At 43.8% G+C, this 14,628-nt stretch overlaps 1 protein-coding gene across 1 annotated transcript in view; it reads right to left on the bottom strand.

Moving 5' to 3' along the window:
- LOC124802831 (dynein axonemal heavy chain 2) overlaps window positions 1–14,628 on the bottom strand; it is a 1,031,222-nt gene that overhangs the window by 146,037 nt on the left and 870,557 nt on the right. The window contains 1 exon segment of the mRNA XM_047263843.1: window positions 7,512–7,661. Within this exon segment, the coding sequence (XP_047119799.1) occupies window positions 7,512–7,661 (150 nt within the window).

Here is a 14,628-nt window from a genome sequence, read left to right as displayed (position 1 = left end):
CAACAGTTGGCAGCATTGGTATGCGGCAGGTACTGGCTTGTTCCGTAGTCTCTTCTCTACAGCTCCAGTTGGCGGGAAGCCTTAATATTGAAAGGTTGTGTTGTTACAGTGTAAAGTATGGAGCCCTGCACAGACATCCAGTCAATGCGATCTAAGCAACATGCAGTCATTGAATTCTTGACAGCAGAAGGTGTCACCCCAAAGGAGATTCATCAGAGAATGAAAGAAGTTTGTGGTAATTGTGTTGATCGGAGTTCTGTGTGTCGTTGGGTGAGTAAGTTCAAAGAAGTTGAGGCAGGAATATCTGACCTGCATGACAAAAAAAGAGTTGGACATCCTGTGACAGCAACGACCGAGTTTCACAAGCAAAATGTTGACAGATTGATTCAGGACGATCATCGTATCACTTCAGAGAGAAACTGCAAGCACAATTGGCATTTCACAAGAATGTGTGTGTCACATTATTGCTTTGATTGGCTATCAGAAGATGTCCAAACCACACACTTCACATGCTAGCACAGGAGAACTTCAGCCCGCAGCTCGTGGTCGTGCGGTAACGTTCTCGTTTCCCACGCCCGGGTTCCCGGGTTCGATTCCCGGCGGGGTGACGGATTTTCTCTGCCTCGTGATGTCTGGGTGTTGTGTGATGTCCTTAGGTTAGTTAGGTTTAAGTATTTCTAAGTTATAGGGGACTGATGACCATAGATGTTAAGTCCCATAGTGCTCAGAGCCATGTGAACCATTTTTTTTTGAGAACTTCAGAGACTGAATATAACGTCCGTATGGCATCCTCCATACAGTCCAGAATTAGCACCGTCTGACTTCCATCTGTTCACGATAATGAAAGATGATCCGCGGCGACATCATTATGCTTCTGATGAAGATGTTGAGAAAACTGTGAGACTGTGGTTGCGGAAACAGAGTGTTGACTTCTTCCACGACGACTTCAGAAAACTTATTCATCGTTGGCAGAACTGTATCCAATTGGCTGGTGATTATGTGGAAAAGTGAATATTGGTAATTATAGATCACATTCTAAGGATTATTTCTGCATTTGATTTATTAAAATATTCCCATCCAAGCACAACTAATGAAGGTGGAGGCATTAATTTTCATTCAATCCTCATACATCTTCAAAGGAGCAATCACAGCATCCAACTTTCTGGATGTCTATTCCCTGTTATAAGGGGCATTCAAATGAAACCCAGTCACTAGTGTAAAGTAATGGTAACAATTTTATTAACTCAAAAATGTAGTTATACACAGTACACAAACTCAAAAATAGTTGCCAAAACTGTTAGCACATTTATCCCATTGCAACACTAGCTAGTCAGTTCCATCCTTGAAGAAGCTAGCAGGCTGCTGTCGGATCCAGGTCTGGATCCAGTCACACACTTCATCATCCATTGCGAATCAATGTCCGCAAATACCTTGTGTTAGAGGTCCAAACATATGTAAGTCACACAGTGAAAGGTTGGGGCCGTATGGTGGATGTTCCAGCGTTTCCCACTGAAACTGCTGCAATGTCGTCTTCACTGCATTGGCTGTGTGTAGGCATGCAGGAGGATAATGCCACTGGACAACATGCCTCGGCGTTTCGACTTGATGGCTCATCTAAGGTTCTGTAACATATCTTGATAATGCTAGGTGTTCATGGTGGTTCCCCGTTCCAGGAACTCGACAAGCAGTGGGCTCTTGTGGTCAAAAAGAAGGATGTCACGACCTTAACAGAAATGGTGCACACGGCCTTTGATTTCTTTGGAGGTGGTGAAGTCACATGTTTCCTCTGTTTGTTCTGATGCTTTCTTTCCACTTGAAAATGGTGGCACCCTGTATCGTCACCTGTGACAATACGCGACAGAAAGCCATATTTCTGCTCCTGATAAAGTGGCAGATGATTCAAAGACATCACCATTCAAGTATTGCACTGTACAGTGTCTTGAAAGGAGGATATAAGATGAACATCAACAAAAGCAAAACAAGGATAATGGAATGTAGTCTAATTAAGTCGGGTGATGCTGAGGGAATTAGATTAGGAAATGAGGCACTTAAAGTAGTAAAGGAGTTTTGCTATTTGGGGAGCAAAATAACTGATAATGGTCGAAGTAGAGAGGATATAAAATGTAGACTGGCAATGGCAAGGAAAGCGTTTCTGAAGAAGAGAAATTTGTTAACATCCAGTATTGATTTAAGTGTCAGGAAGTCATTTCTGAAAGTATTTGTATGGAGTGTAGCCATGTATGGAAGTGAAACATGGACGATAAATAGTTTGGACAAGAAGAGAATAGAAGCTTTCGAAATGTGGTGCTACAGAAGAATGCTGAAGATTAGGTGGGTAGATCACATAACCAATGAGGAAGTATTGAATAGGATTGGGGAGAAGAGAAGTTTGTGGCACAACTTGACCAGAAGAAGGGATCGGTTGGTAGGACATGATCTGAGGCATCAAGGGATCACCAATTTAGTATTGGAGGGCAGCGTGGAGGGTAAAAATCGTAGAGGGAGACCAAGAGATGAATACACTAAGCAGATTCAGAAGGATGTAGGTTGCAGTAGGTACTGGGAGATGAAAAAGCTTGCACAGGATAGAGTAGCATGGAGAGCTGCATCAAACCAGTCTCAGGACTGAAGACCACAACAACAACAACACTGTACAGTGGTCAGTTGGTAGGGAAACCACCCCACACAAATTTTTCGAAAATTCAAGTGTTGATGCATTATGGAATGGGTGGTGGCCCTGCAGTTGTCCAAGAATAAAGCATTCACTTCCGCCACCATTTCCGGTGTGATGACATGATGAGCCTGTCGAGGATGAGCATTGTCTTCCAATGATTCACATCCCTCAAGAAATCATTTGTGCCATTCCACAACACTTAAACGACTCAGACTATACTCAACATACACAGCCTTCATCCATCTACACATTTCACGGCCTCCAACTCCCTCCGCCACCAAAAATCGAATCACTTCTCATTGTTCCTGCTTACTCACCTGCATGTTTGGCAGTGGATGATAAGTTATGTGACCACAACCTCTTCAGCGTGAAACCGCACTGGCGCTATGCAACATCAAATGGTGCACACGCGTCAGTCTCTCTACCAACAGATGGCATCACCATAACCGCAGTTATGTGGTGCCATCTTTCATGTAAAGCACAGGTAGACACATTGAGCAGGTTTCATTTGAATGAACCTCATATGTAGCTCCCTCGTTTTTGTGGTGATAACCTGCTCTCAAATGGGCAAATTCCAAAAATTGCTGGTAATTCTTATATCCCTATACATGAGGATATTCCCACACTCAATAAAAACAGACTTCACTCCCATCATCCAACTAATGGGCAGATATATGGGAGAACAATGCTACCCCAGAAGAGTTTAAGACACCCCACTTCTCATCCAGGCCACCAGCTTTAGAAGAGCACCACAAGTTCTGCACTCACAGGAAAAGGACAAATAGTGGAAGGAGTGGCAACTCACTGTAAAAATGGAGATCAATAACATTATTCAACTGTGATCGCATTGCAAAATGTCCAAGTGTTCAGCACATCATACGTGTGTGTGTGTGTGTGTGTGTGTGCAAAAACATTTATTTTGTGGAGCTCTGGAGGAGATCCTGATAGCAACAAAGACATCAACTGAAAAGCATTCAGCAATTGCATACATGTTTATGACCTCCTGTGCTTTGTAAATACTGTATATTCAATTAACTTATAATTATGATTTTTTTGTGTGTCAAATATGTGTATACATATTGTTAAAGACAAAAATGCTTTTCTTGTGTGATGTGATACAAGCCATACACTAAATATATAAATACTATGCTTTAAATTAATTTCCCCACTATATAGTTAGTGAAGTTACTGCTTCTGTCTTCGCACTAAGCCCCATTCTGCATGAAACTGGAGGTTACTTTCCAGATAGCCCATGCACATGCAAGGCACACTCTGTAGGTAAAATGATAATGGTGCCCAAGAACTAATATCATCTATTTCTTTAGCAGAAGTCTGCATAAAAGACTTAAGTTACATACATAGTGGTGTCATGCCATATCTTTTCTCTCAGCAGTGCTATCCCAGTAAGATATGTTGGTAGCCTTTGTCTAATTATGAGTGAAAGAGAGAATATGAGCAACATGAAGCTGTGAGGCAGGTGGAGAAGCAAGTAATGAAAGGCAAAGGGCAGATTGACTACTGGCATGTCACATAGTTCTAACTCTTCAGGAAATTTTACTATAAGGTACACCACTCCCAAGTAATGGATTCACTTTAAGCAGAAAAATAATTATTTAAGTAAAAGATTTTTGGCAATAGATAGAATGTGAGTGAGGATTCAGGAACCAAACATAGGATGCAATAAATCTAGTCAAAGATTTACACTTAAAGGACAATCATGATAATGCAGGAATCTTAAAACAAGGAGGTACAACGGCAGTTGCCTCCTGCACCACTTTGTAAAGTAGATGTACAAACAATGGCTTCTGTGAAGATAAGTGAATGAGTGTTTGCAGTATTTTCAAAGAAAAATACAGAGGTAAATAATGAAAGAAAAACTTCATGACTTGAAACACCAGATAAGAAGAGAAAGTGTCAAAAGCATGGAACAAATATGAGTTCTTTCACAAAAGATGCAACTCACTGACAATTATACATTTACTATAATTGAGGAGAGTATTCTACACTCCTGGAAATGGAAAAAAGAACACATTGACACCGGTGTGTCAGACCAACCATACTTGCTCCGGACACTGCGAGAGGGCTGTACAAGCAATGATCACACGCACGGCACAGCGGACACACCAGGAACCGCGGTGTTGGCCGTCGAATGGCGCTAGCTGCGCAGCATTTGTGCACCGCCGTCGTCAGTGTCAGCCAGTTTGCCGTGGCATACGGAGCTCCATCGCAGTCTTTAACACTGGTAGCATGCCGCGACAGCGTGGACGTGAACCGTATGTGCAGTTGACGGACTTTGAGCGAGGGTGTATAGTGGGCATGCGGGAGGCCGGGTGGACGTACCGCCGAATTGCTCAACACGTGGGGCGTGAGGTCTCCACAGTACATCGATGTTGTCGCCAGTGGTCGGCGGAAGGTGCACGTGCCCGTCGACCTGGGACCGGACCGCAGCGACGCACGGATGCACGCCAAGACCGTAGGATCCTACACAGTGCCGTAGGGGACCGCACCGCCACTTCCCAGCAAATTAGGGACACTGTTGCTCCTGGGGTATCGGCGAGGACCATTCGCAACCGTCTCCATGAAGCTGGCCTACGGTCCCGCACACCGTTAGGCCGTCTTCCGCTCACGCCCCAACATCGTGCAGCCCGCCTCCAGTGGTGTCGCGACAGGCGTGAATGGAGGGACGAATGGAGACGTGTCGTCTTCAGCGATGAGAGTCGCTTCTGCCTTGGTGCCAATGATGGTCGTATGCGTGTTTGGCGCCGTGCAGGTGAGCGCCACAATCAGGACTGCATACGACCGAGGCACACAGGGCCAACACCCGGCATCATGGTGTGGGGAGCAATCTCCTACACTGGCCGTACACCACTGGTGATCGTCGAGGGGACACTGAATAGTGCACGGTACATCCAAACCGTCATCGAACCTATCGTTCTACCATTCCTAGACCGGCAAGGGAACTTGCTGTTCCAACAGGACAATGCACGTCCGCATGTATCCCGTGCCACCCAACGTGCTCTAGAAGGTGTAAGTCAACTACCCTGGCCAGCAAGATCTCCGGATCTGTCCCCCATTGAGCATGTTTGGGACTGGATGAAGCGTCGTCTCACGCGGTCTGCACGTCCAGCACGAACGCTGGTCCAACTGAGGCACCAGGTGGAAATGGCATGGCAAGCCGTTCCACAGGACTACATCCAGCATCTCTACGATCGTCTCCATGGGAAAATAGCAGCCTGCATTGCTGCGAAAGGTGGATATACACTGTACTAGTGCCGACATTGTGCATGCTCTGTTGCCTGTGTCTATGTGCCTGTGGTTCTGTCAGTGTGATCATGTGATGTATATGACCCCAGGAATGTGTCAATAAAGTTTCCCCTTCCTGGGACAATGAATTCACGGTGTTCTTATTTCAATTTCCAGGAGTGTATATCGGAAATGCCCATTCAACATTGTATAACATTCAACTTCATAACAGTATCATCATTATGACTGGTTCTCAGCATTAAGCCTTGTTTCAGGGGAAAAAATAATGGCATACTGTTATGAAAGTTGTGACTGATGAGATGTTGTGCATTTCATAACAGTGCCACTGTCTGTGGCTAACAGTCAATGAGGCATGTAAGCAATGAATGTTGTCTTCTATACATTTAGTATACTCTGATAAAACCCAGCTAATAAATATTGCAGGAAAGTAGTAACTGCATGTGCCAGTCATATATTGCAAAGTTTAAACTGCGGTACAGTTTCTACAGGCAGTTGAAGTTACACTCAGTGATATCCAACATCGACTTACAGTAAAAAAAAAATAAAAAAAAATAAATAAATAAATAATAATAATTTTTTGTTGAAGGAAGAGAGCTACAGTCAGAAGTGGTGCTAAATGCTTTTAGAATGGGTATGTGGATGTCAATCACACTTAGGAGATTGGGACAACGCTGGTATGGTAATTAAGTAGAAGAAATGGTACCAAATGTTTATCTTTAATAAGAGTGGGTGTTACATTTGTATTCTTGATGCATCATTGCATACATAATAACACAACTTCATGCACCAAATTACCATAAAAAATTAAAGCATTTCATACAATAATATCCAAGCAGCAAAGAATTAAGAATAATTCAACGCAAGAACCAGAGCATTTCAAACAAGGTATTTCACACCAAAAATTTAGGCTAATTGTCTCTGTTTTCTAAAATTGTCATGGAATCCTCCACGTTCATGCCATGCTGTGCAACACAACAATAAATAGTGATGGCTTCTCTGCTGCTATCTGAAATCTAACCACACTGAACCTTGACAGATACAAACTCCAACATGCCACTATTATGCTGCATGATACTATATGTCCACATTCAGTGAATCAGATACAGATCTTGTTCAATAAAAAAAAAATCCACTGAAAGCCATTTCACTCTCTTTATTATTCAGTCCTGGGCATTGTGAGACTTTCTGTCTTTTCAGAGATGAAAAACACGTTGCCTCTTAGCAGACAATGCAAATTAACAAGCTACAGAAACAGTATGTTTACCAAGTAGTGGTTACATAAACTAGTACTAAATTTGGCAGTTTCTGTATTGTTCTAAGTGATTATATAAAGAAATAAATGAAAGTATGTGACCAGCATGGCCTTGCTGTGCTGGTACTGCGAACGGCTGAAAGCAAGAGGAAACTACAGCCATAATTTTTCCCGAGGGCATGCAGCTTTACTGAGAGCTGCATCAAACCAGTCTCAGGACTGAAGACCACAACAACAACAACAACAACATGTGACAAATGATTTGTTTAATTCAATTCACAGTGTCATGATTCTGCTTGAATTTCTTAACATATAACTTACCAACTTCCTTGACTGCAAAATTTACAGGTGTAGTTTTTGTTGAAATTTCTGGAGCAAAATGAGGATTTCCCAGTTTTGTTGTAATAAAAAATCTAAATTCTGGGCAGAACTGCACCAGTCTGTCAAATAATTTTATTAGCATCTGACCACCTGAAATAACAAGAGTAAGTATAAAGTTAGTTCACACATTTTATTAAGATCAATACGTACTAACTATCAGTGTGGATGGTAATAAGTTTGTACTTAACAGACAGCAGTGACACAAAAGCAATAAGAACTAAAACAATAGAATTATCAATAATTATAACTATTGCCTGTGCTATGGTGTTTTATCAGTAATTCCATCTTAGGAGATACAGATGCCAAAATATTTATTATTCTAAGAGGTAGAAGGTATGTATGGAGGGTCCAGATACTGCAAGGAACAGTTCACGTCAGATGCAGCAATGTATCAGATCTACGAGAAATTTCAATATTTATTCATAGTATATAAATTTTGCCCCATAATCAGAATATAATGTGAACACTTTTAAGACTGGCCACACAACTATATAATTTATGTGATGGTGTCCAAGGAATCCAAAATTCATATCAAAATGAAAATTCACTTGAGAAAACTGCAAAACTTCAAAAAGACAGAATGGCTGGCCAGTACTTACTTTCAGGAGGCAAAATGCCTGTACTGCCAATAAACAGATCTAAAAGTGAGAACGCTTATGCTATTGTGAGCATGAGAGAAAACTTACCCTCGGATCACATGGCTCGCTCTTATTGTAGGGTTCCCCTCTCTCCTATCTCACCTTCTGGCTTGACTTGGTTGGAAAATGACTATGTAAGGCTCTTGCACTAAATCTCATATAATTTATGGAGAGAAAGAGGTATATTATACTAAAACTAAGCCATATTTACAGATCTTAAATAATTACAGTTGAAGTGTAAAATAAAATTCTAAAAGATCTACATGCAATTTGTTACTCATTCTAGTTTCCAGAACAACAACTAGCATGAAGGCCTTATTGTCTATTAGCAATTATTGAATACAAATGTCAGAGCAGATACAGAACTTCTTGGGTGATGATTACCAGATAAAAAAAAGTATTTTGGACATGTCACCTGTGCTTCAGACTCTTCAGGGAAACATACTTTAATAGATGATCATGCAATCATAAGTGCAAAAAGAGCTTGAAGCACAGACTCAAGGACAATGACAGGGACATTTCTGGGAACGCTTCATAAGATTAAGTTGAGGTTGTGTTGTTAATATTAGAGTGATGCGACAAACCCTGGATGAGTGATTATGAGGAAGGACTTAATGCACAGCTCAGCCCTTAGAAACATTCACACAAAGGTATGATTATTGCATAGCTTCTCTATCAGAGGGCTATGTTGAATGGAAAACTGCCAGAAGAATCCAATCTGACCAAAGGAGTCGTCATCTTATGACAGTGACTTCCACTTTTTTCACTAGGGCTTTTGATAGTTGTTAATTCTTCTGAAAGACAGAGATACACAGCAAATATAGTTACAGTATAAGTAACTACTACAAAAGCAAAAAGACTGGGTCTTGCACAAAATTATAGAGCTGAAAGGGTGATATTATTGATGTAAAAGAATTAACATCTGCCATCAAAACAAAAGAACCTCTATGTATAAAACTGAAGATTTTTAATCATCAATGAAAGAAAGTGAAGAGCAAGTGGAATATTAACAGATGTTTTCTGCTTATCAGGTCTTGCAAATACTGAATACACACATAATGGTGGCTAGTAGCTAATGTCGGACCACTGAAGAATGAGAAGTGGCTATATGTACAAAAATAGCAGTAAAGTCCCAGGCCTTACAATTTTATGAATAATGTGTTAAAAACCTCCCTCAATATCTGTGATATGACAGAAAATCTGGAAACACACAGGCTTGTAGCACTGACAATTAACTCGTTACCAGGAGGAAACGTCTTCAGTTTCTTGAATCAGTTACAAAAAGCATTAGCAGAATTATGCAGAGTTAACTCAAAATTCATTGTATGTAGTGACTTAAACACTGATTTTTCTATCAGATAGTAGTGCTCAATAAATGCAAGGCTATAGATGCATACATAACTAGGGAATAGATAGAGGCTGCCTATACGAAAATTAAACAAAACTTTGAAGAAATGTGAAGTAGTAGTATGAATACTGAGCTCAGGTGCCAGAACATATAAGGAATATATTAGAGACTCTGTAGAGGGAAATATTCTTGAGGACAATATTATAGAAAGAGAAGAGAAGTAGGTGAAGATGAGATGGGAGACATGATACTGTGAGAAGATAGGGTGATAGGCAGTTCAGACAAAAACAGAAGAAGCTTTTGAAATATCATGCTATAGAAGAATGCTAAGGATAAGACAGGTAGATCAGACAAGAAATGAGGAGGTACTGTACTGAATTAAAGAAAAAAGAAATTTATGGCATTTCATGATTAAAGGAGGGATAAGTTGATAGGACATGCTTCAGATATCAAGGTAATGGAAAGGAAGTGTGGGAGGTAAAAATTGAAGATGAAGAGAAAGGTTTGAATACAATAAGAAAGTTCATGGATGTAGATTTTGGTAGTTATGCAGAGATGAAAAGACTTGCACAGGATAGACTAGCGTGGAGAGCTGAATCAAACCAGTCTTGGGACTGAAGACCACAACAGTATAGCCCAAAGATATTAAGAGTAATTTAAATCTCTGTAACTCCATCTTTATACACATGGTTGTGCGAGCCGGCTGTTCAATATAAAATGTCAATCCAAAATATCTTCAGCCATCTATATTCACAGTTGTTATTTTATTTGAGCAACCAGTCTCAGCACTACATTTTCCCATCTTCCGGTCCCTGTCCAAAGCCAACAATGATAATAGTGTGAAATACATAACAAAAGGGGTGGTGTAAGTACGATATACAGTGGTAAAATGTAGTAACATGTAACAATACCAAACTGTAAGGGAATTACATCAAAGTTGAAGATAAATTAAGAAATAAAATGAAAGAACAGTTGCACACTGTATTAACACAAACTAGGGAACAAAATATATGTCCTATGATTGTAAAAAAGAAACTATTAAATGGAAGTCAATGCTGCATGTTGTGCATAGATAATCACAGTGTGACTCTAATGTCAATGCTTGTGAAACATCTGAACAAAACTGCAGTAGCCACCAGAAAGATCGTGGGAGGCGCACATCGGCACGGCGCATCATGGACGGTAGTTGCCGCAAGTAGAGTCCCGTCCACCAGAGGGCACGCGAGAATTCGGACGCGACCTCTGCCGGCATAACAACAACAACAACTCAGGCAGCACAGGCCCTGTCCAGTCAGTTAACATCGGGCATGCCTAGGACACAGTCACGGTCTATGCTAAGTGAAGTGCTACGTAAATGTGAATAGTGTTACTACACAATTGGCAACAAGTAGGGTCGTTCTTTCGCGTGTTGCGTCGTTGTTCCGGTTTCGCAGCTTCTCCACTGCATTGGAGGATTTAGTGCGGGTTTTGGTTGAGCAGCAGACGGAGCTCATGGCCACCATGAAACAAGTGCTTCCGGCATTGCTCTCCATGCAGTCTGCTCCAGCGCCATTCCCTCCTCCCTTTCCCCCGTATGACGAGACGGCGGAGGATTGGGACGCATATGAACATCGCCTTCGGCAGCATTTCCAGGCGTTTCATGTTGCCGATGCGGAGGTATGTCGTGCTCTCTTCTTGTCTTGGATATCTCCCTCGCTGTATCAAGTTTTGCGGCAGCTAGCACCGTTGCAGGAACCCTCTTCCTTGTCTTTTGACGCATTGTGTTCATTGCTGTCTTTATATTATTGCCACCACACGCATGTTGTGGCGGCTAGGGTCGAGTTCCATCAATGCAAGAAACAGCCCCTCAGTCTTACCGGGCGTGGGCCGCTACCCTGCACGGTCTTAGTCGCAAGTATCATTTTGTCACGGAGCAGTCGCGAGAGTCGTATGCCCACATTATGGTACGCAACGTCATTGTTCGTTCGGCCCCTGATAGGGAGGTCCGGCAACGGGCCCTGCAGTTAGAAGACCCTTCACTTGAGGAAGTCCTGTCCATTGCTCAATCGTATGAAGTCTCTCACGCCGCAGGTCAACAGCTGGAAGCGTGGTGCGACGCCGCGGCGGTTCAGGGCGGCGCGTCCACGTCCACTGTGTCCGGGGTGGACGACGTGCGAGCGGTACAATCCGGCTGTTATCGCCGCTCCCGCACGGCGCATAAACAGAATTCCGGCCACCGGCCCCTGTTGCCGTCCTGTGCGTCGTGCTATATACATCATGATTGGTCAGAGTGCCCCCAGTGTTGGGCCGTTTGTCGCAAATGTAATAAAAAAAGTCACATTGCTAAAGTTTGCCACTCAGCCTCAAAAGAACTGAAGGAAGCAGGTACAGACGACATGGACGTTGACATTCAGGAAGTTTCATCAGGCCAGGCTCCCGACGCATCGGCACGCAAACTCTTTATGGAGGTGTCGGTTCGGTCGCGCCGGTTACAACTGCAAGTAGATATGGGCGCGGCAGTTTCGTTGTTGAATGCACAAACTTATTCTGACCTTGGATCGCCCCCGTTGGCGCCAGTTTACCGGCGTCTACGTGATTATGGTAAACAGTTTATTCCCCTACTGGGTGAATTCACTACCGACGTGACTTACAAATCAGTCACTCAGCCTATTACTTTTATTGTTGTCAGTGATGCGAGGCCCGCTAACCTTTTTGGCCTGGATGCCTTTCAAGCTTTTGGTTTTTCTATTGCTGACACCATACAGTTGGTCTCCGAAGATGTTCCCTATCAATCATTGGAATCTTTGATCTCAGACTTTCCAGATATCTTTGAGGAGGGCTTGGGGCGTGTTTCAGATTTTGAAGCTCACTTAACATTGAAGGCATCGGCGCGCCCGCGTTTTCTACGCGTGAGGCAGATCCCCTTGGCTCTCCGCCCTCAGGTAAAGGAAGAGCTAGACCGGTTGACAGCCCTAGGGGTCATTCTTCCCATTTCTTCTAGTGAGTGGGCTTCGCCCCTTGTTATTGTAAGGAAGCCCTCGGGAAAATTACGTCTTTGTGGCGATTTCAAGGCCACCATTAATTCGCAATTGGTGGTGGACACCTATCCTTTGCCTCATGCTGATGAATTGTTCTCCGCCGTGCCGGGAGGCCAATATTTTTCGAAAATCGATCTTTCGGAGGCTTATCATCGGATACCACTTGATGAGGACTCCAAACGGCTCGCGGTCATCAACACCCCGTTTGGCCTTTACCAATACCAGCGGTTGGCCTTCGGAATATCCAGTGCTCCTGGTGATATTCCAGCGTTATCTTGAGCACGTCACGTCGTCAATCCCTCATTGTATTAATTACCTGGATGACATAATTGTCACAGGCCACAGCACGAAGGAACACTCACACAACCTTCGCACCCTCTTTCTCAAATTCAGGCCTGTGGGCTTGCATTGCAACCTGCATAAGTCAAACTTCTTCCAACTGTCCATTGAGTATGTGGACTACACCATCTCTCGGCACGGCATCCAGCCACTAGGAAGTTTGGTCCAAGGTATCGTCGACCTTCCTCGGCCTGCTTCGCTGAAAGAGTTACAAGCTTTTTTAGACAAGATAGCCTATTACCACTGGTTCATTCCCAGGGCTTCCACCATATCCCGCCCCCTGTACTGCCTTCTGCGCAAGGGTGTTCCTTTTGATTGGTCGCCTGCATGCGAGTGAGCGTTCACCTCGTTGAAGGGCCTCCTCACATCAGCACCTTGTTTGGCTACTTTTGACCCCCATAAGCCGTTGGTCCTGGCTACAGATGCTTCGCAGTATGGGGTGGGGGCAGTCCTGGCCCATCGCAACGCAGATGGTTCTGAGCAACCACTGACGTTTGCATCTAAAACTCTTAGTCCCGCACAGGCCCATTACTCCCAGGTGGAAAAAGAGGCTTTGGCCATTGTCTACGCTGTTACCAAGTTTCACCCTTTCTTGTATGGTATGAAGTTTCAGTTAATCACTGACCATAAGCGGTTAATATCATTATTTGCCCCCGCCTCTCAGATTCCAGATAGGGCGGCCCACAGACTATAGCGCTGGGCTCTGTTCCTCTCTAAGTACCATTATGACATTCAATTTCACCCTACCGGACAGCATGCCAATGCCGACGCTCTTTCCCGTCTTCCGGTGGGCCCGGATCCTACATTCGATCAAGAGGAGATTATGTGTTTTCATTTGAATGTGGCATCCCGCCAAGCGGTTGATGGCTTCCCGATCACTAGTTCTTGAGTCACCAGGGAAACGGCAGCTGACCCGGTTCTCCGGCACACCTCATTCAGCAGGGGTGGTCATCCCACCCTCCAGGCCGGGCCTCGGACCCTCTTCGTAATTATTTTATTCTACGAGACCGCCTCTCGGTCTTGGAAGGAGTTCTCCTTCTGGCTATCGATGATACAGCTCCTTGCGTGATTGTTCCTGCAAGTTTACGAAGGGAGGTCCTCACGTTATTACATGCGGGGCACTGGGGTGTTTCCCGTACTAAAACCTTGGCTCGCAGACATGTGTACTGGCCCGGTATTGACAGAGAAATCGAGCACTTGGTGGCCGCCTGTTCCCAGTGTGCGAGCCAACAGGCATCTCCCAGGGTAGCGTTCTCTTCAGGGCTGCCGGCAACCCAAGCATGGGAACATGTTCACATCGATTTTGCGGGCCCGTTTCTCAATGGCTTTTGGCTCATTGTCATTGATGCTTATTCCTGATTCCCTTGTGTGGTTTGCTGCTCCTCAACCACTTCCGAAGTTGCAATCCAGGCACTAGCAAAAATCTTTTCTGTGGAAGGTCTGCCAATCACCCTGGTCTCGGACAATGGACCGCAGTTTATTTTGCAGACCTTCCAGGATTTTTGTAGGCGCTTCGGTATTCGGCACATTTGCTCTCCCCCCCTTCCATCCACAATCAAATGGGGAAGCTGGGTGCATGGTGTGCACATTTAAGACACAGATGAAAAAGTATGTGCACGAATTTCCTGCGGAGGAAGCATTGACGTTTTTCCTGACGGCATACCGGACCACACCAATGGGAGAACGCAGCCCCGCAGAGCTCCTCCATGGGTGCC

The sequence above is a fragment of the Schistocerca piceifrons genome, chromosome 6, assembly GCF_021461385.2.
Source record: "Schistocerca piceifrons isolate TAMUIC-IGC-003096 chromosome 6, iqSchPice1.1, whole genome shotgun sequence".
Lineage (NCBI taxonomy): Eukaryota > Metazoa > Arthropoda > Insecta > Orthoptera > Acrididae > Schistocerca > Schistocerca piceifrons.
Note: the sequence above shows the minus strand (reverse complement) of the source record. Positions and strands in the feature narration are given on the sequence as shown.